General features: G+C 35.0%; 1 protein-coding gene across 2 annotated transcripts in view; it reads left to right on the top strand.

The window, feature by feature from the left end:
- The window catches only part of ZDHHC2 (zDHHC palmitoyltransferase 2), a 69,198-nt gene extending 49,333 nt beyond the window's left edge, over positions 1-19,865 (top strand). Inside the window, exons 7-13 of one of the 2 annotated variants that reach the window (XM_081220720.1) lie at positions 2,965-3,085; positions 5,252-5,384; positions 8,687-8,813; positions 9,088-9,180; positions 12,942-13,045; positions 14,854-14,928; positions 17,894-19,865. In XM_081220720.1, the coding sequence (XP_081076846.1) occupies positions 2,965-3,085; positions 5,252-5,384; positions 8,687-8,813; positions 9,088-9,180; positions 12,942-13,045; positions 14,854-14,894 (619 nt within the window). In that variant the 3' untranslated portion in view covers positions 14,895-14,928; positions 17,894-19,865. Of the gene's footprint in view, positions 1-2,964; positions 3,086-5,251; positions 5,385-8,686; positions 8,814-9,087; positions 9,181-12,941; positions 13,055-14,853; positions 14,929-17,893 lie in introns of both variants that reach the window. The other variant, XM_081220719.1, reaches the window with a different exon arrangement.
- Positions 19,866-23,438: the final 3,573 nt, after the last annotated feature.

Genomic DNA, 23,438 nt, shown 5'->3' on the forward strand with positions numbered 1-23,438 from the left:
TTTTTAACACAAGTGTTTGCCTTATGGACTGGGTCTCTGCCTTTTTTTCCCTTCACTTAATATATCCTGGAAATTGTTTCATATCAGTATATAAAAGATCTTTTTTACAGCCATTATGTGAATGTGTAACAGTCACTTACTAAGACCTTTAGTATGTTCCCAAACTGTGGGGAACCTTTTTATCCAGGTCTTGTGTATGATTTTGAAGTTCAGTATCTGTCAACTTTTAGTGTTGGAAAAATCATAGAGCCATACCTCTTCTGTTCTCAGTGACTTCAGCATACCTGCTGTGGCCAGTTAAGAGTACCCATCAGGGTGCAGGGGGTCAACCTCACACTTCTTTTTTAACTAAAGTAGAGATCCTGTAGTATTTGCCTTATTGGGTTTCCTATCAGAGAAGTGCTTTTTCTTTTAATATAAATTTTTCATTTATCAATTAATTATATTCACAATATACCTTGACATGCTTGCTAGTGGTTAGGTAGCACTAATTAAATTAAATAATTTTAGCCTCAGTTTATTGAGTGCCTGTAATGTCTAAAGATGATATATCCATATATCTGTAAAAATCTGTAATCCTTATAACAGTGACAGATATTATTAGAAATTACTTGTTTCATTTTAAAGAAGAGGAAAATGAGCCTCAGATAAAGAGTGGGCTTAAAGTCATATAGCAAGTTTTTTGGACTTCAGAGGCTACTTTCTTTCCATCTTTTTTTTTTTTTTTTGTATTATGTTCTTTTTCCAATTTAGACTCAGAAAGCAATTTCCCTAAAACAGGGCCAAGAGCTGTTTACCCTGAATTTAAACAACATTTAAGGTATATTTACCTAGAATGTGTTTTATTTCTCCATGTAAAGTCATTCAGACTCAGAAACATGCACTTCCTTTTCAAATTGAGTCTACAGAGTAGTAGGCAGTTAAAATGTCTAACCAAAAGCTGTCTGTCACGATGAGACTAAGATGTTATTAAAAATAAATATTATTACTCTATTTCCTCAAGTTCAAAGTACCCATCAAACTCTAAAATACCCGGTCTTCATTTACTGACTTTCTCCTGTTTCCTGGCTCTGACATGGCAAATTACACCGTGACCCTAAGTAGAAGTTAAAGTAAGCTAAATTACATGTTGTAAAATCTACGTTCAAAATCATTTTCCTTTCTATAAAAACGCTATTTGTCATCTAATACAAAAGCTGCTTCTTACATTCCTGCAGGAAGAGGAACAGTCTTTCCTATCCCTTCTCACTTTCCCCTCGTCCACAAAAGAGTCCTTGTCTCCATCCACATGTCCCGTCTCAACGCACCCAGCCTTTGTCTGCCCGTTCTCTCCTCTTGAAACCAACGCACGGAAGCACAGGGAATATCCTATATCCTTTTGTGACAGAATACATTTAGGCTAGGCTAGTATGGAACTGTTTGCAGTATTATTTCTTGCCATTATTTCGTTCAGATGTCGTAAGAGGCAATCTCAGTAACTGGTTTGCACTCACACTGGAATCTGTAGAACTGCACATGTTACTGTTTCCCTACAGCGTGCACCCACAGTTTTGCCTTCTTTATGCATTTGTCGTACACAATACCCTTAAGTTCCAAAATTACTAAATCTAATGCTGTTCCCTTCGCCTTATATTTTTTAAGGTAGAAGATGTACACATTTTCCATTTTTGTTCCAAATTTCTGTTTATTCATAAGCCCAGTGTTTGACTTTTGAATTTTTTTAATTACAAACATTTTTTTAATTGTACGAACACTTACCACGAGCTCTATCCTCTTAGCAAACGTTTAACTCCACAGTACAGTTTGCACAGTGTTGTACAGCAGATCTAGAACTTGTTCATCTTGTGTAACTGAGTAAACATTTTTCATGTGAACATAGTTTCACCTTAAGAGAGAAAGAAAAATGTTTCAGTTTATTGGCAAAGTCAGTAGAGAGCAACATTACCTTATACTAACATTAGAGTAGGAACAAAGGTGTTTGAGGGGAGGAAACACCTATGTGTTCTATGCAATGAGTTTATTATACCAATTAACAAAGTGAACCCGTGAAGATAGCAGCCAGTTCCACTTAGGTGTTGTGTCACATTTATACATTATCTAGGAATTCTCTTGTCTTTATGAAAAGGGGGGGGAAAGCTTTGATAGAAAAAGTGTGACTTTAAAGTATGAGCTGTATTTGTATTTATGTTTATTGGTACAGTAGTTTGAATTCTTACCACCCCTCTTACCAAACAGAGTGATTTCAGAATAAGGACTGAGAATTATATATCTCCATTTTTGGAATCATAACATATAAAGCTGGCTCTCAGAAAGGATCTCAGAGTGCTTGTTTGACAGATAAGGAAAATGAAATTCTTAGAGACGATGGCACTTTATCAGGGCCACATAGTTATTTAGCATCAAATGTGCACGACGACCTGGCTCTCTGGTTCCCAGTCCTGTTTCTTTTCTTAAACCTACCACTTAATATGCTTTGATAATCTGGTTGCTTCAGTGCTATACTGACGGCATGCAAGTAGTCTCTGAAGAAACTTCATCTGATTTGGGAAAACTTGAAAGATTTTTAAATTACTTAATCATAGTTAGAAATCAAACCCAAAGGTAACACAGAGAAGAACTTAGAAAATTCCTTTTATCTGCTTGGTATTAGTAGATTTCTCACAGTATCTATGCTTAAGGCATGTGTTTATTTGTATAACTGGACAGGAAATACAGGGGTCATGATTGATTAAGCAGTATTACATATATATCAAATTTTAAAAATCTGAACATAGAAATTCCTTTTTAGTGAAGTGGATTTTTTAATGTTTGTATGTATAAAGAAATCTTCTGAGTTATGCTTAAAGAAATGCCAATAAATTTTAAATGTTAGGAAACAAAATACTTGTATTAAGGTTGAGCATATGTATACCTAGGGTGACAATGTAAAACTCATTGAAAATGTTGTTTTTGTTTTGTTAACAGGGTGAACAATTGTGTTGGATTTTCAAATTATAAATTTTTCCTCCTTTTCTTGGCTTATTCTCTGCTGTACTGCCTTTTTATTGCTGCTACAGATTTACAGTATTTTATCAAATTTTGGACCGTAAGTCATTACCTTGGCGACTTTTTTGGTATACAAAAATACATATTATAGATTTTCAGTAGTGAATTAATCCAGACACTAATTTTATAGAAGAGAGCTAACTTATATATAGTCAGTCCTCATTATTCGCAGATTCTGTGTTTGTGAATTCACCTACTTGCTAACATTTATCTGTAACCTCAGAGTCAATACTCAGCGTAGCTTTTGTGGTCATTTGCAAACATGCACAGAGTAGGGAAAATGTGAGTCGCCCGTGTGCACATTTCTAGTTGAGATCAAACCAGAGGACCTGCTGCCTTCCTGTTGGAACTCACATACTGTAAATAAGTGTGCTTTTTCATTCTATTTAGTGCCATGTCTTTTGCAATTTTTGTGCTTTTTTGTTGGTGATTTCATTGTTTAAAAGGTCTTCAAGCCTAGCGCTGAAGTGCTGTCTAGTGTTTGAGCAGAAGAAGAGACTGAGATGTGCCTGACGGAGAAAATACATGTGTTTAGTGTTTAGATAAGCTTCCTTCAGACCTGAGTTATGGTGCTGGTGGCTGTGAGTTCTGTTATTTAATATGCATTAAATAAGGTATAAATTAGGTTTTATAAGCAGAAACACACAGAACAAGGTTACGTATTGATCATTTGACAAAAATATTGTGACCAGAGGCTTACAGGACCCTAACACTGTATCTTCCCTGGAGAAATGGTTCAGGATTCACAAATTCGGTGTTCATGGCAACTTTATAGAACAGCACCACTGCGAATAACGAGAATTGACTATATAAGAAGAATTTTTTTCTTAGTATTGAAAAATAGAAGTATTTCTTTATGTGTAAAACGATTATTAAACTACTATACCTATAATGTCCTGAATTGTTATTAGGTATTGTATATGCTTTAGGCAGCTCATTTGTTTTCTTCACTGTATATTTTAAACGTAAGCAAAATGAAATTAGAACTATGTGTTTTAAATACCCGAAGATATTCCTTACGAACACCAAACAATGGTAAAAAAACAGTTATCCCCTGCCAGGGTTGCTTTATTACATTCATTAAATTATCCTTTATTATGGTAAGGCTTTCTGAATTGCTAGATCACTGATGTGAGATTTGAACCACATTCAATACTAAAGATTTGTTGAATCCTGTTATGTGCCAGTTAGATTGCTAAGTGCTAGGAATCCACAGGTGAATGAACATGGCCTAGCCTTCAGGGATACTTCCAGTGTCCAGCTGGAAGAATGGTCTCTAATGAGTGTCTGAGAGCCTGTGGCCTCACTGCTTCTCATTCCTGTGGATGGTTTTATTTCCAAACCACAAACAAATTTGTGAAGGAATGACTGGTTTTCACTGTGATGACTCTGCTGTCAAAAGCTATCAGTGAGATCTTGTGACCTGGGTCAATCTGACAGGTACTACAGGATATTGAAACAGAGTATCAGAAGGGGACACGTCCTGGCAGCTCTGGTGCTTCACTAGGTGTCCCCAAGCCTGCCATTCTAGAGGGACTCCAGATCTCCTTGGACATACGAACAAGGAGCAGTCTGGTTTTGCTTTGAGGTGGCCTTTTTCATCCCATAGGTATTGTAAGGTTTATTTTAGACAGGTGTTATAAACTAGTGTTGATCTTTTTTGTGACGATGTTATTTAAAGTAGCTTGAAGTATTATTGTGGATGTGTTCTGTGTGTTTGTAGTTGATGCTGTTGTTTGTAGTGATGTAAAACATCAATGAGAAGAGTAGCTAAATTGTGCCCATTAACCTTCCATTTTCTGGCATTATAGTCAAACTGTTTAAGCATTTGTAAATCTGGAGCATGTTAACAAAACATTTTCAGGAAGTAAATTAAAAGCTATATTTTACAGCTTCTTTTATCTTGCTCCCCTACTGATACAGTTTACACACATCATAATTTTTCTATGAATTTGATTATACAAAAGAAAATAAATATCCCAAATTTTAATATATTTTCCATATATATATACATATATATTCATGTTATAGTAAACATTTATTCGAACCTGAAGATGTATTTTTTCCTCAAAGTTTTAACATAAAGCCATATATCTTTCTCCATACCTAAATTTAAGAAAAATTTTATGCAAAAAATCTTACTTATAAAAGTAGGGGAATACTTATCCCTTTGACAAAACATTTTATTTTCTTCCTTTCTTTATAGAATGGCCTACCTGATACTCAAGCCAAGTTCCATATTATGTTTTTATTCTTTGCTGCAGCTATGTTTTCTGTCAGCTTGTCTTCTCTGTTTGGCTATCATTGTTGGCTAGTCAGCAAAAATAAATCTACATTAGGTGAGTATCCAATTATTGTAGTTAACAGAACTTTAAATACAAAACCAAATAGTCATCAGAAGTCGCCATATGATTAAATGCTAACCTGTCCTGAAGCTGTAAAATCATTCTTGTTTCCCACATTGTCTTGTGGGACAAATACAAATTCACTCATTCCGTATATTTTTTGACTGTCCATTGTGTGTAAAGCATTGTGTATATACAGTCGTTAGCAAGGGTAAAATAGTCTAGTGAGGGACACAGAAAATCAATAACCAAACATAAATGTAATTACAAAATGCAAAGTGCTTTGAAAGAAACAAACAGGATGTTCCGGTATGAATCAAGGTCTGGGAATGGTAGGTAGAAGGAGTGGCCTAGATGGAGTGGTTTAGATGGAGTGGTCAGGGAAGAGCTCACAAAAGCAAAAAGTATATTAAACTAAGAAGTCAGAGCCAGAACATCTCAGGCAGAGAAAACAGTATGTTCAGAAGCCCTGCAGAGATGGGATACAGCAAAAGCAGTGCTTAGCAGGAAATGTATAGCTATAAATGCTACATTAAAAAAGAAATACCTCAAATCAATAACTTTACACCTTAAGGAACTATGAAAAGAAGAGCAAAAAGTAAACCCAAAGCCAGAAGAAGGTGGGAAATAATAAGGATTAGACAGGACATTATGGAAACAGAATTCTAAAAAACAGAAGATCAATGAAATCAATAATTAGTTTATTGAAAATATCAACAAATATGACAAGCCTATAACTAGAAAGCAAAAAAGAGGACCCAAATCATGAAAATCAGAAGTGAAAGTGGGAACATGACTACCAACCTTGCAGAAATAAAAAAGTTTAAATAGGTAACCTTGGGACTTCCCTGGTGGTGCAGTGGTTCAGAATCTGCCTGCCAATGCAGGGGACACGGGTTCAAACCCTGGTCCAGGAAGATCCCACGTGCCATGGAGCAACTAAGCCCATGCATGGCAACGACGACCCAACGCAGCCAAAAAAATAAATTAAAAAAAAAATTAGGTAACCTAGATGTAATGGACAAATTCCTAGAAACACAATCTACCAGTGTGACTCAAGAAGAAATAAAAACCTGAATAGACTTATAATAAGTAAGGAGATTGAATCAGTAATTTAAAATCTCCCAACAAAGAAAAGCTCAGGATCAGTTGGCTTCACTGATGAATTCTATCAAACACTTAAGAATTAACATCAATTATTCTCAAACTATGCCCAAAATTAGAAGAGAAGGAAACATTTCCTAAGTCATTCTGTGAGGCCAACATTGCCCTAATACCAAAGTCAGACAAAGACATCACAAGAAAAGAAAGCTATAGACCAATATTCCTTATGAATATAGGTGCAGAAATTCCCAATAACATATCTGCAAATCCAGCAGCATGTTAAATCCTACTTTGTCATGGTATATAACCTTTTATCCCAGGAATGCAAGGGTGGTTCAATGTATAAAAATCAATCAATGGTAATATACCACATTAATAGAATGAAGGGGAAAAAAGCACATTTTTATCTCAACTGTAACAGAAAAAGTATTTGACAAAATACAACACCCTTTGATGATAAAAACACTTAAGCTGGAATGGAAGGGAACTTCTACAAACTGACAAAGGACTTTATGAGAAATTCTCAGCTAATATGATACTCAGTGTTGAAAAATAAACCTTTGCCCTAAATAAATAAACCAAGGATTCCGTCTTTCACTACTGCTGTTCAGCACTGTACTGGAAATTCTAGCCAGAGAAGTTAGTCAAGAAGAGAAACTAAGGCATTCAAATTGCAAAGGAAGACGTAAAACTATTGTTTTTGTGGATGAAATGATCTTATATATAGAAAACCATAAAGAATCCACAATAAAAACTATTAGAGCTAATAAAATCTGCAAAGTTGCATGATCAATATGCAAAAAAATCAGTTGTATTTCTATATACTATCAATGAACCATCCCAAAGGAAATTATTGAAATTTCTATTACAATTTCAATGGCCTTTCTGCATAAATGGAAAAACTAATCTTCAAATTCATATGGAATTTCAAGGGGCCCCAAATAGCAAAAACAATATCCACCACAAAAAATTGTTAAGTTCTTCCTGTTTATAAAACTTCCAACAAACCTATAGTAATCAAAACAGTGTGATACTGGCTGTGAGATTCTGTTATTATAATAGTCCGTGAAGATTAATTGTAGTATATAGTCAGTGAATGTTCATTTTTAGTATTCAGGTTAAATCTTATCCCAGCAAGTACTATTGGGGTGAAAATATTGGTATAATAATTTCTAAACACAGTACCTTATTTTAAATTATATGTAGAGCAATTAAATTATTTTTCAAATGTAAATTTTTCTACTAGCTTTTAACTTCTAGAAACGTCTAGATTTAACTTGTAACACTGAAAGGACTTCCTCTGGACAGTATGGTCCTATAATTATTAAAGTGTTTTATAAAAAGCTATATAACCTAGGTTGATAAATGTTAAGGATCTTGCAAATCACATTTTTCATAGTACCATGACTCTGCTAGTTATATTTTTCCTTTTTTAAATTATGAGCAGAAATTATTACACTTCTATGTTTATTTGCACCCCAAAACTAACATTTTAGATTTTGCATCTCGGCATTATTTAAGAAGAAAATGTAGCATAATAGACAGAACTTTGATGACCTTATTCAAGTTCCACTTCTGTCATTTATTTTTTGTGATATTTTGAGCAAGTCGCACGGTCTCTCTGAACCTCAGCTTCCACACGCAGAGTGGGCATAACCAGCTATGGTGGATGGCTCTGCGTTGGACCCTGGTTTGGACAAAGAGCTTTAAAGTACATTTTTGATCAGCTAGAAAAAAAATTATGATTGGATGAGATAAAATTTTAATGAAATCGGAAAATGGAATTTATTAACTGAAAAAGGGTTGTAGAATGTATCTTTAGTCGCACTTTGGTTAAAAGAATGTTCATTTGTAATTATTTTCTCTATCCATCCAGCCATCCATTTAATAAAGATTTAGAAGATGTAAAGTTTTATCTACTTGTTTGCATTTTCTAATTTTCTACAATGCAGATGTGCTGCTGCAAGAATAAATGGGTTACTTAAAAACTAAAATAGATCTAATCATATTTTATGTTTGTTTTAAAAGAATAGACAGTCTTCATTGCAGGGCTGTTGATAGGCACATAAGCAGTCACAGGAGGCTAGCCATTGGTTTTCAGAGTTTCCTCATTTAATTCAGTCATTTCTAACTATAGGCGTTGCTAGATGATGTGCTCTTTACTCATGTGATTGCTCTACCATCTTTTCTAGAGGCATTTAGAAGTCCAGTATTTCGACATGGAACAGATAAGAATGGATTCAGCTTGGGTTTCAGTAAAAATATGAGACAGGTGTTTGGTGATGAGAAGAAGTACTGGTTGCTACCCATTTTTTCAAGGTACTTTGTTGTGAAAATTTTCAGGGTTTAGACTGAAAGTGGAAGTAATCCAACAAAAGAACTCTGTAATTCTGCATAAAAACTCCTCTATTTTTTACAGTATTATTTTATGACTCACTATTATATCAATGTGGAAATCGGTTGACTCACATCTCCATAAACATACCACATTCAAGCCAATGTCTGATGTACACGTTTTGTCCATAATATAACTATGTTCTCACAGAGATCATCTTTTTTACTGCATAATTGTAAGTTTTTATTTTAATTATAGTCTAGGTGATGGCTGCTCCTTTCCAACTTGCCTTGTTAACCAGGATCCTGAACAGGCATCTACTCCTGCAGGATTGAATTCATCATCTAAAAAGTGAGTCTGTATTTTTTTTCTCTTTTACTTTCAAAGAATATATTTTATCCTCTTGCATCCTTCGGTTATATGTTCCTTTGAAAAAAATTTTTAAGAACTTAAGATAATTTACTACACTGGTTTCTACCTGGAATGAGGGTGAGAGGACAGTAAGACTGGGGAGGGGTACATAGGGAGCTTCAGTCCTAATTATAAAATTCTGTTCTTAATCTGGGTGGTCAGTAAACAGGTGTTAACTCTCTATACATTTTTGTTAACTGAAATAAATTATGATTTTTTTTTAATGTGGTGCTTAAAAGAAAAAAATGTAAGTCCAAATTAGTCCCCCTAGTGATCAGGTGAGCAGACAGGGTAAACTTTCCCTCTGACCCTCCAGGCCTTTCTTCCTGGCCGTAACCGTTCTAAAGAGATCAAAAAACTTCCCTGCCTGGGTCAGGCCTTTGGAGATGAAATGGAATCCCAGACATCTGCTTGACAGTCCCATTAGCAATGGGCACCGTATTCTTGGTACTCTTTAAAGACCTCTAAGCATGATCTGAGCCATTTCTGTGGAGAGAGAAAGGAAGGAGTCTTGGAAATTCATTGTCTGGAGACTTTGGCTACTGCTTTAAGTCTCTTTTGGTTCCAATCTGTCAGGCATTTGAGGAAGACCTGAAATTGGATTCTGACTTGGCTACTAACTGCCAAAAGGCAAAACTATCTAAACGTTTCAAAATGCTCTGCATGAAGTTTTAAGTTGAAACATTTTTTTACATGTTCAAGACAGACTTTTTTTTTGATGTGACCATACCTCTAATTTTTAAATGAAAGGCAATAGTAAAAGCATAACCATAATATCATTAGTTAAATTTTAAAGGTTTTCTTAGTTGCTGGAATGCTATGTTCACAGCACCTATGCTTATAGTCTCCCCATCTAGTTCGTGTTTCTTATTGATCACAGTGCTTTGTCCCTTGGAGCCAGATGTGACCCCAGCATCCATCTCAAGGCGGTGATTCTGGCAGCCATTCCAAAATCATATTAAATTGTCATGAGATGAAACCTATTTGCCCCACCCCCCATCCCTAGAGTGAGCTATGTGCAGTCCAGACTCTACCAGTTAATGAGGAGGCCGTTCTCATGTGTGTCACAGGGACATTCAAAGGCACCAGAGTCTTACTGGGTCCTGCCCTGTGAGTTTTGGCTTTCAAATTCCACAGAGCTAAATGCTCTTTTTTTTTTTTTTTTTATACCTCAGGGCAGAAAAATCTAGTTTTAATAAATTACTTAGACTGCTTTCCTGCTTTCATAAAATTTAACAGTAGTTTTCAATAATGTTTTTTATCCTTGTTTAAGAGGTTTTTGTAGTTTAAGACTATTTGGGTTTTAGAGATAGTATCTCTCCAACTAAATGTACTGTGGGCGTTGGGAGAAATCCTAGTTCTGGCACTGTTACCCAGCTAGGTGATCTAGAAGAGGTCAAGTAACCTCTCCGGGCTTCTCTTCCCTTTCCTTTAAATGTTGAGATTGGATTTTGACAGCTAAAGTCTCCTCTACAAAATTCTATAATTTCCCCCGATTAGCCCCTATGAATTTTCTATGGCTAGTGCTGGTCTCCCCTGTGTACTCCAGAGTTGTATATTTGATTGTCTACACAGTGGTCCCACCTAAACATCTAAAAGTCATTGCCAGCTGAACAGGTGCAAAGCAGAACTCTTGATTCCAAGCCATCTATACCCTCGCCCCACCCAAAACACGATTCTTCTTCATTCTTTCACGTATCAGTCGTAGTGACCTCCATTCTCCCAGGTGCTCAGGCCAGAAACTTGGGAGTCATACTAGATTCCTCTCTTTCAGGGACCCTGTATCTACAGATCTAGATCCTGTTAGATGTCCCCTCCAAATATATCTATAACCTGGATACTTTCTTACCACCTCCAAGGCTGCTTTCCTGGTCCAGGCCATCATTTCTCACATGGATTATTTCAATACCTTCGTTACTGACCTTTCTGATTCCATGTTTGCCCTCCTCCAGTGTATTCTCCATTAAAATGTCAGAGTGATCCTTTTAAAGCGTAAATCATATTGTGTCACTCTTCTGCTCAGAACCCTCCACTGATTTTCCATCTTGCTCAGAATAAAAGCTAATGAATGTCCTTACCTTGCGCTGACTTATCTCTTCCCCAGCACCTCTTGAGGTCACCCCGTACCACTTTCCCGACACTCACAATCCTCAGGCACACAGATCTTGCTGGTCCTCAAATACACCAAGCACGTTCCTTATTCAGTGGCTTTGTACTTGCCACTTTGTACTTGTCCTATTCCTAAAGGTTCCTCCTCTGGATATCTGAATGGTCTGTGCCTTCGCTTTACTTTCTGCTCAGGTGTAGCTTTACAGTAGAGGCCGCCTTTGGAAACCCTTGGATAATAGTAACCTGCGCCTCCATTCTCTTTATACTGTCTCTTACTGTCGTCAGAGCTCTCCTTACCACCTGACTTACTGTATATTTATTACACTTCTTCCTCAATTACAACAAAATTTCCATGAAATCAAAGACTTTACTCACTGATGTAACAGGTACTCAGTGAGTATTGTTGAATGAGTGGATCCTTGCCATTTGTTAGCTTCCTGTTAACAGTAATGAATCTCCAAGCAGTCCTTAAACCAGGACTTAGTTAGCTGTACTTGGTCTAAGGTCCCTTTCCTGAGGAATAATTAGAATTAGAGTAAAAGAGATATTTCATATGAATAGGAGACAGGCTTTTCTTTTTTAAGATTTTCCTCCCAAAATTTTAGTAAGAGGTTGTTAAAGCAGCACAAAATTGAAATAGTCTCAAATTTTAGATATGAGGTAATTGTTAAGGAGCAAAGGCATATCCTTTAAAAAATATAATAGTTATAGTCAACTACAATTTGTGAAATTACTCTTGGAAGAATTTTAAGTGGGTTTTTCTTTTGAACAGTATTATAATTTCTATTTCGGTGTGTTGTAAAATAATACGCTAATAGTTTCTGTGCCAATAATTTTTTTAATCTAAGTGAAATGTTACTCTACTTAAATTTTAAAACCTAAAGTCTTTCTTTTAAACTCTTTATTTACCAAATTGAACATCAGATTTTTAAGACCTGATAATGTCAGATGTTTTCAACATTCCTGCAAGATAACGTTCAAATTTGTTGTTTCAGTTTTATAGAGAATTCTTTGTTCGAGACCAGTTAGGCCACTTTAGAAACAATAAATAGGTCAGTTTTTCTCAAACTTATCTTTCTACCCTCATCTTCATATATTTTTTTCCACATTTTTTCCACTTGTAAAATTAACATTTTTCTTTAATATTTTTATTTAAATTGCCACTTAAATTTTTTTAAACCAAACTTTATATCACTGTCATAAATGAGAAATTAGTATAATTTGCCATAGAGTATAACTTAAAAAGAATAAAATCAATAATAAAATACTGTTAAGTTCTAACTAGATTCCCTTACCTGCTAAAATATTAGGCTGAGGCCTATTCTCCATATTAAGAATGGAGATTTGCCAAAGTCAGAGATTGTCATTGTATTGTAATCAGAAGAAAGAAAAGTGAACTGGAGTGAGAACACTTTTTTCATTGTGAGTCAGTGTAATTTAATGCCTTGTTCCTGTTTTCCCCAAATTCTCTTGTGTAACTCCTACAATTATCTTGCACCACAAGTGGGCTGAGTTCCATCCTTTGCAAAACACTGACCCGAATACTATCAAGAGTTAACCTAATGATCATGATGATAATTATTGTTATTCAGTCCTGAAAACCATCAATTTCCTGCAAAGCCATTGAGAGAGTCCCAGAGCCACCTTCTTACTGATTCTCAATCTTGGACAGAGAACAGCACAAACCTGGGAAAAGGTAAAGCTGGTAAGAGAATGCTTGTTTGGCTATTTCGATATATTTTATTTTTAAAAGGTGAAAGTGGTAAAAATTTTTCATTCTTATTACCTGTAGAATTTTTCTTGTTTTGGAGTCAGACTACCATTATAAATATAGAACTGTTTTCAAAGAACTGCTTGTGAAGTGCTTTGATTAATGTCTGGAAGCTGTAGAAAATCATTTTGTGAAAAACAGATTTACATTGCCTTTTTCCAGTTCAGAGAACCAAATCTTTATTACCGCATATTAAATAAAATGATAAACTCAAAATATAATTTATTTAAAAATTGGAAAAAGTGCAGTAAGCTCAGACAAAAGGTTGAAAAGTATCTACTGAAAGGGATCTCAAATTATGTAGTTTTTACTCAAAAGTTTTATCCATTTCAAAATGTCAAAGTAAAGCCATTGCAGAATTGCCATAACTTTAGCTACCTGTTATTTCTTCATATCCCACTCAGAGTTCTCTTGTTATTGTTGATTTTAACCTTTTGATTATTTGGGTCAATATAGTTTATTGGCAAAAAACGAGGAAGTGTTTGAAGGCAGACAGACCTGATATCAAATCCCAATTTGGGCACCTAATCAGTGTGTGGTATTTGTTAAGTTACTTAACCTCCTTTAGACTTAGCTTCATCTTTAAAATACTACTTATTTCTCAGGGTTGTTAAGTATTAAACAAAATATGTGATCATATGTGCAGGGGTGTGTATATATTATATGTGTGGTCTCCTGAGTGCAAAACCATGCATGCTCAATTAAGGCACTATTAGCCAGACAATCTCCAGATTGACCTATTTAAGTCTTCAAATGTTTCTCCTTCATTTCTAGTCTTTTCTTCAAACCTTTTCCTAGTGCTTGCCTGACTTTGGCTTACTGCACTTTAAAGTGTTTCCTGGTTTATTTGAAATCTCTTTGGGATTTAGTGAAAAACAAACGGATAGTCCTGAGTAAAAATTCTTAAGTCATTATTTAATACATAATCAGTCACATTCTCTCTTTCTTTAATGAGTCTTGTTCTTGAGAAATGTGTATGCCCTCTGAAGATCCCCATGATTTGAGTATTCATAATTTGGTCTGTCTCTTCAGCTTCAAACATTCCATTCCATTTTTCAGTCTGTGGGAGGGACTAAGTATTACCTAAACAAAATTGATGACACCTGTTTGCCTTTTGAATCCCTCAGTTTCCTTAGAGACAAAGAAGTGATGTATATTTGGGGGGTAGAAAGACAAAGAACTCTCTTTCAGAAGAGATTCATATTTCACTTTATAGTTCTACATTAATGTAGAAGTGATTTTCTGGTTTCTGTGTGCTGTTCATTTGGAGACATAGATTAATTTTCTGTTACTGTGATAGACGAATTGAGAAATTATTTAAAGTTTAAAGGATGGTGTAAAAGAAGGAAGAGAAATATGAAAATGGTGAGATGAGAAAGGGCTCCAAGATTAGTTTGACAAGAATGAGGTAGGTAGGTGAAGAATTAGAAAACAGTGACTTAAGGTCGTGTGAGAAGTGCCAAGCTCAATGTTTCTTACATTGTTTTATTCGCACCCCTACTTCCTCAGGTGTATATATTTAACTGTTTTTAAAGTGCTTTTTTTGTGATACCTGTTGTGGCCGACTGTACTGTATGTGTGTGTGTGTTCTATATAACATCTTCTAAATACCCATACTACGTACAGGTCACTTTTGGAAAAACACTGGCAGGATTCCTGACTGAATAAACCAGTCTCTGCCTATTTGTTCAAAAGCAACACCAAAAATTGCTAACTTATGTTCTTTCTTGAAGGTATGAGCAATCCTGCACTGACCATGGAGAATGAGAATTAACTCTTCTAACAAAATTTACTCATACTTTACGGAAGTAAGAAAAGCTTTTCCTTTCTTGTTATGTTTTATATTTTCAAGAGTTCTCTAGCTCTCTTAGGGCAAATAGTTTCCATAAACATTTATTTATTTATTTTTATAAATTTATTTATTTATTTTTGGCTGCATTGGGTCTTTGTTTCTGCGCATGGGCTTTCTCCAGTTGCGGCGAGAGGGGGCCCCTCTTTGTTGCGGTGCACGGGCTTCTCACTGCGGTGGCCCCCCTCCCCCCGTTGTGGAGCAGGGGCTCCAGGGGCGCGGGCTACAGTAGTTGTGGCACGCGGGCTCAGTAGTTGTGGCTCACAGGCTCTAGAGTGCAGGCTCAGCAGTTGTGGCGCACAGGCCTAGTTGCTCTGCAGCATGTAGGATCCTCCCGGACCGGGGCTCGAACCCAGGTCACCTGCATTGGCAGGCGGATTCTCAACCACCGCACCACCAGGGAAGTCCCAACATTTACTTTTGAGTGACTCAAATAGAAGATGTCTTAGCTGACCCTTGGGATTGCATCAGTCATGCTGGAGACCTCTGGACATGGATTTAGCTTGAATGTTAGCTAGTACTTAGGTTAACTTGATAAAATATAAGTTGAACAAAATTCATTTTTATAGTAATGCCTTAAATAGCAAAGATTGATCCTAAAATATTGAACTTTACATGACAATTGTCTTGTCATTTCATAGGATCATACAATTTTTTATTTTTATTTTTTTCTTTCCTTCAGGATATCCAGTGGTCTTATTCTTGACCACCCATTAGTTGAATCTCACTGGGTCTAAATACAAGATAATTATATCTTGTTAGCACAAGTCTCTGCAACCCCTATTTTTGGTCACAGTAGAACCCCAGAGCATGTGTCACCCTTAAAATACTAGGTGTTCCAAGTCATTTTCTTTAACCCATAATTTTTTTAAACCTATAGTTCCAAATTAGTTTCCTTAAAGTGAAATCTATTTATAAGGCTGCAGTCAATAAAAAGCTACAATAAGGAGCCCCTCTGGAACAAAGCCATAAACATCTTAACAAATCAAACAACTATGTGTACTGTTACAATAAACAATATGAAGAATTGGACTTGTGGTTGTCAAGGGGGAGGGTGGTGGAAGGGAAAAGGATTGGGAGTTTGGAATTAGCAGTTGCAAACTATTATGCATAGAATGGATAAACAACAAGGTCCTACTGTATAGCACAGGGAACTAGATTCAATATCCTGGGATAAACCATAATGGAAAAGAATATGAAAAAGAATATATGTATATATGTATAACTGAATCACTTTGCTGTACAGCAGAAATTAATACAACATTGTAAATCAACTGTACTTCAATAAAATTTTTAAAAATTAAAAAAATATATATGAAGAATTGAACATTGAAATTATCAAGATAACTCTCTACTTACAAAACTGTGACCTAGCAAGAGAGTAGCACCTAAAACCAAATTGTATCCAAGTAGTTCATGGATATCTGGTTTTTATTTTACTTGGTTTTGGTTTTGATGAATAGCCATGTAATTCTGTGTGCCATTTGGCCAGTGTTTTGGTTTTAGATGACTCTATATGATGGTATAGTAGATCAGATTGATTGTAACTATGGTTAGGATAGTGAAAATTTAATGTTCTTAATTTGGTTAATTAGCGAATACAGTGTAAATTTCTGGAAATAATTCTTAAAATATAGCTGATTATATAAATACGAATCATTAGCTAATACCACAAACAAAGTATTTTACAGAACATAGTTCTGTAAAGCCTACAAAGTTTAACAGGATTTTTTTAGTACGTTGAATTAGTTATAATTACCGTTGTATGTGAGGTTATCTGTGTTAAATATTTTATAAGCTTACATAGTAACGTAACTTTGTGTGCAAATCCAGTAGATTTCCCAGTATTTTGACAAGATCAGTGTTGTGTTTGTTCATCATTGTTCTCAACCCTTTGCAGTGCCAGACACATAGTAGGTTCTAAATAAACAGTTGGTAAATGGGTGATAAAATAACATAATTTACGTTTAATATCTCACAGAAACTTGATGTTATTACATTTGAATATATGACAGTAGTGGTCATAAAAACCCAATTGTAGCATGAATCAACTGCGTTGACATAAAAGAAAAAAAAAGTGTTTTCTGATGTAATGTTTTTCATTCTGTTGACATACCAGTGAAAAGTTCCTTAAAAAGTTGAATTTTCCTAAGGTAGCTGATAGTCAAAATAGTTTTTTAAAGCTTTTCCTGCTTTATACCTCAGACTTGCAATTCATTCAATACACATTTATACTGAACAATATTATCTGATATTGATACATCTAATTTGATTATATTACTAAATGATATCTCTTCTCCTTTTTCAGCTACATTAGTAAATGACCTGTGACCTTTTTATAAAATATTTCATGGTTCAGTATAGTTTCCACACAGCCAAAATGTGCCTAAATCCATAATGGTGCTAAAGTATAGGTTAAACTTAGCCTGCCCAACCTTCACTCTTACACAATAGAAACTTTAAAATGCTGTGATTCTATGCACATGGTATTTCAGAATTACTTCCCTAAATCCCCTAACAACTCACTTGTCACTTGTAAACTCCTATTGGCCTCAGACACATTCCGAACTAAGAACATAGAACCCTGTGGCTCAAATTGGGGCCCCAAACCAGCAGTATTGACATCACCTGGAGCTTAACAGAAATGCAGAGTTGTGGACCTTACCCTAGACTTACTGAATCAGAATCTGTATTTTCTGCATTTTAACAAGATCCTCTTCTCTTGTATGTGTGTATTATAGTTTGAGAATTGATGTAAAGGTCTGTCTATATGCAAGAACTTATCTGATGAGCCTTCAAGTATAGAAAACATTTAATTCTGAACAAGGGATGTTATTGCAACAATGAATGAGTTGGTTCATTTTTTGTTTGCTTGTATTTTTATAGTTAACACGAGAGTTTCACGTTTTCTGTTTCATCCCAAGGTAATCAGTGCTGTCGATGGATGGAAGAGGCTTCCCGCAGGAAGGCACCACTAGCTAGCTGTTCCCACCCCCTCTGGCTGGATATGCAGAATGTGAATTGACCATTTCTCTCCGAGCTGTTGCTTAAAACATAACACATTTTTACTCCAGTATACAGATTGTTTCAACTAACACAAATTCCTCTTAAACATTAAAAGTAGTTATGGTTTATGAATCAAGGACAAAAATATCTTCTATCATAAAAACTTGGAATAAATTCATGGGCCAGTTTTCACCCAGATATTTGGGGAGCACAACTTACCACATAAAAAACCCACTGATCCTCTGATTTTCTGATTCAGAAAATTGAGACTATTAAGATATTGAGATTTAAAAGATTTCACCTAACATTATAATGATAAGCTTTATTTGTAAAACCTGTTACCTACGAGAAGGTGGAGGTAGAGGTAGCAGACGAGACTTGTTTACTCCCTCTGATGTGAATCTAGCCTTAGGCTGCGTGAACTGTAAAAACTATGAATTCATTACAAATTTCAAGTGGCCTGCAGTTGAAGATGACCATCCTTTTTTTTTTTGCCAGGCTTTAATTCTAGCCTTTGTTCCCTGCTGGAAAAGAAATGTGATCATTGAAGCTTGAGCTCAACTGGCTGGAAAAATCTTTGTCAGAATTAATACATTTCTATTACATCAAAAATATATTTTTCATTTCTTTTAATTATGTGAAAAATGGGGGAAAGTCTATAATAACAATTATGAAGATTGGTTTATGATATTCTTTTGCTGGTTTAGCTTTTAAAAGTCTCTTTTTAGGTTATTTCTCCTATTGAACATAGCAAACATTGAATTTTTGTTAAGAATTCCTGATGGGCCAATGGATTAATCCTTCATTGACATCTGTATTATTTCTTCTTCCTCTCATCAGAAATATGACAGTTAAACTACATAGGTCCTCAAATACCTGTTAAGATTAAATTATGCAAATCATCAAACAAAAGTCATATCCTTTTGGAAATTTAGTCCAACATGAACTGAATGGTGTGCTGTCTGGAAACTGAGTTTAAGATAAACTACAATGGTGTGTTTGTTGATGCCAAAATGTTCGGCTTCAGTAAATATACTAAGAAGCTCTTGTGCCTTCTATGCACTATTAAAAAGTCTTATTCTTTTCTAATTTGATGGAGTGCAAGTTTTGTAAATGTTAGCAATTAGAATATGCTGTATACATTTTTTTGGTACTGATTTTGAGAATTTAAAGCAGATTACCCTTTAAGACTACACAGCTAAGGAACTGGTATTTAAACAAAGAGAAAATGGTATTAAAGTTTTCAAAATCTGAATTAGATAAATTCAACACAAAGTAGACTAGAAGACCAGAGGATAATGTAGTAACAGATCCTTGCAGTTGCTCATCCTTGCTAAAAACATGAAGTTTTATATTAAATGACTTTATGAAAGAACCACTGTCAGCCCGGTCCATTTTATAAATCATTTGAGTGCAATTCTTTGAGCAATAGGATGATGGTCTTTTTCAGGTTTTTTTTTAAAGCTAAAGATTTTGATCTGACAATCTACTTCAAGAAAACTCAGAAGATATGATACATTCTTACTTTTATCTTAAAGCATTGTTTGGTCATCATTTTCATTACCTGAAGTGCCAGGTTGGAACCTATAGCTACTGTTAGAAGTCTTAAGGGCAAGAGCATCACATAATGTATTAAGAATTACGTGCAGCCAGATGTTTTTCAAAGCACAGTACTAGAGCTGTTTTTACAGACAGGATTCTGTTGGGTGACCCCTCCTGTCAAACTAGAAATTAGGGGAGAAAGAGGGCTTTTTATTCTTTACTTTGCTAGAGTACTGTTAATTTCCCCCCCTCCCTTTAGCTCTTTCATGTAATCTTTCAAATCCATAAGTCAATACACATTAGAATCAGATGAAAACATTTTTTTAAATAAAGTTTTTTTCATTACGTTGTAATGGTTCCCTTTTTGGTTTCATACAGTGACTAATCTTTAAAGTGTTTTTTGTTTAGTTTTGTTTTTAACTCTAAGGGGTTATAATTTTTGGAGATGATGGCATATCTCATTAGATTTGCAGTATAAATTTTATCTGAGTGAACAGAGCATCAAATAGACCTACGTTTTGTATATATTTATAAAATGTACCTTAAAAACACTTTAAACACTTAAAAAATTTTAATTGCTTAACTCAAACTTGAAGACACTTGAAGTATAAGTCCTGACAGTCCATTAAATGATAATTTTGATTTTTCCTGTTTTTAGAGATTATATCATATAGGTATCGATATTTAAGAATTTTTTCATTTAAAAATGTTGTACAAATGCTTCATATACATTAGCTATTTGCCATTGTCCAGTGAAAGATTTGTTTTTTTCAAAGAGAAAAAAACTGCATCTGAATACAGTGATGAGACATTCAAGTAAGTGCTTATCTATGAATTCCCTCCTGTTATACCATAATAAAGTCTGGTTGATCACCTTTGTTAGCTGTCTATATGAAATTGCCTTTGCACTGACAATCTAAATTGCTTTAAACATATGCTTTTCCTAATCATCTACCAGAGCTCCTGCAGGCAAGATTCATGTCTACAACCTGGTTATAACATAGGTCTTTGGAGAAGAAGTGGATGACAGGATGAAGTGATTGCTCGTTAGTAGTTAAAGGAGTCTGAGGACAATTAGAAAAAGATTAACATTTGAGTGTGCTGTAATCAATAGATAACTGTTGGAAATATGGCATATGTTTGACAGAAAACCATCTTCACTGGGAAAATCATACACAAAGGTCTTATAAACCATGTTCATAAAAAATTAAGCTAGTAATGTGATTCTCATGCTTCAAGAAAACCACCTGTGAAAATGCTGCTACCCCCTTATATTATAAACTAGCAAATTTTCCCTATTTTGCAATAGTACATGTAAACCTGCTGGGCTGATTCTTAAGTTATACTGTATACTGTGGTACACTTATTGTCAAATATTTACGTGTAAAAGTGATAGTTCTGATACTATTATGAATTTAAAAAAAAACACCACGTATATTCAAACCTCGTAAAACTTAAACGCAAATCCACTTACACTGTAAACCGTGATGAAGGTATCCTCCAGCACGACCATCCCCCTTCCACAGACTACAAATTCTGATCTGCTAACATTTTATCTGAAGTGATGCATTTCAACAATGGATTTTCACTAGTAACATACATCTCTGGGTAAGCTCCTTCTGTGGAAAACTTCTAAGGAACCCCAAATGTTTTTTAACAGCCTGCACTCCTTTTCCACATACTTAGCCAACTTAGAAGTACTTCTCCTTACCTGTGGAAGCAAATTGTGTTACACACCTCAAGGATTTGTTACTCTTTTACAAAGACACCACCGGAATTTTTTTACCGTGGTAAAAATTCATAGATTCTAATTTTTATTAAAACTTCAGCAATTTGATCATGTCATTTACTAAAAACATTACATTCCAACATTAGAGGTCTTGATTTAAAACTGAGCAATCTCTTCCTCCACTAGATTCAGAATTTACTACCAAAATACCTTACTTTGTTACAGAACACAGGCAACCGTGTTAGACTTTATAATGGTCCAAACCGTGCACCCTTCCTTTTGTCTTTGCCATGATGGATTTGTTATTCTTTTACAGTAGTGTCCCGATTTGTATCAAGTGGACATCACTGAAGGGATGAGTTCAAGTAGGCTTGTTTCAAAGGAACTCCTGTGGATCACAAACTATGAACGTGAAGTATCTCCCAGCACGATGTTCAGTATAGCAGGAGGCTCTGAAATAGGATGTTTTTTCCATCTTCCAAAAAAAAGGATGTAAGTAAAGAGGATGCTTGTCCATAATGCAGTCTAGGTTATTAACAGCTCAGTCTCTGACACCCTTGCATTGTTCTTTACCAACAAAAAGGTCAAATGAAAGTCTGGCCAGTGCCAACAAAGACAACTTTAAATCACTTGCAGCCCTCTCACTGCAGGAGAGTGACTGCAAAAACAAAATGGTCACAACGCCCAAACATAGATCTTTGATGTTCCTGTTCATATAGCCAATATTCAGTATTTCTGTACTGTTAGCTTACAGTTGGGGGGGAAATGTGTTAATATTATTCATCTTTTGTGTTGACTTATTTCTGAGTACCAATTAAACCAAAGGGGTCCTTTTGATAAGTGACTTTAAGCTCTGGTTTATGCTAAAGCAGCTCCTTATTGCTCAGAAAGGACATATTATTTTATGATTCATGAAAACAAACTGATTTATGTTGCATCTTCCAGGGAAGATTTAACAATGTAAGGAGTTCAATCCTGACCTGAATTTAATACTTAATGTTTCTTGTTTGACAGATAAAGGTGCTTAATCAAATTAAGAAAAAAACATAATTGCCCAAAGTAGAGTTCTGTTGATGCTGAATTAAAGAACGGTTACCATGGAAAGCTTCAGTTCTGTTGTTTTTTATTCAGCTGAAACTAAGATTGTCAGAATTTAGGTTTGTGTCTTTTTCTGTCAGTATGTATAGCCACTAAAGCCTAGTATTGAAAGTATCATAAATGCCCTTATCATTTATAATGTGAAAGTTGAATGTTTTTAAAAAGCAACCTTGATTATATACTAATCTTAGTGTAACATACAAACATGTTTTAAAGTTCTTTAAAAATATATACTTAGGCAAGAAGTAGAGAATATGGATGAGCCCTGGAGTAATGGCTAGAAAGAATCAACAGGAGGACAGTCTGTATACAGATGTATACTTCAGGTACGATTTTTTTTTTTTTTGGTTTATGCTCTTTCTACATGGTCTTTGCAGTGGTATAAGACACCAGCTATCAGTAAACAATGTTAATTCTTGTTAGGAAAAGAAACAAAACAAAGGTGTATGACACAAGTGAAATGGGTCCCCACCAAACCAAACACCTTACATTTCCACAAGTTTTAAAATTTGATTAAACTTTTTCCTGCTCCATGCATACTTTTACCATCAGTTATATCACATCCTTGTAGATTCCACTTCAGGTTGTACTGACTTAGTGGTTTCTCAACTTCTTTGAAAATATTCTCACCTGTAGTTACTTCTTTACTCAAACTCAGTACTGATTTCTCAAAACTAAAAAAACAGCTGGCAGTACTGATAACATGACTCATTAAGAGCCAAAGAAAAACACTCAAAATCATTTGTCTTGTTCCATAATTAAGTGCTGATGTTGTGCCCCACTCTTCAAGCAACTGTTCTCATCAGAAAGCTGTACACAAAGCTTAAGTTTTCTCTGGATACATTCTTTGGGCTACTGCATTCAGACATGATATATAACTCACCATCAGTAAACAGCTTTGCTTGGCTAACAAATGGGCCACTTGTAAACATACTTTGGCTGCAGGCTTATTTTCATTTTTTATTTTTATGAAGAAATTATGCTGTGATGAGATACTCCATTTTAAAATTGCTAATTCTCCTGTTGCTTTCCCATGAGTTGGAAATATTGTGATGAGGGCTCAGTCTGGTTATATCAACATACATTGTATTTTT

Source organism: Mesoplodon bidens (genome assembly GCF_964165515.1).
Source record: "Mesoplodon bidens genome assembly, chromosome: 20".
Taxonomy (NCBI): Eukaryota; Metazoa; Chordata; class Mammalia; order Artiodactyla; family Ziphiidae; genus Mesoplodon; species Mesoplodon bidens.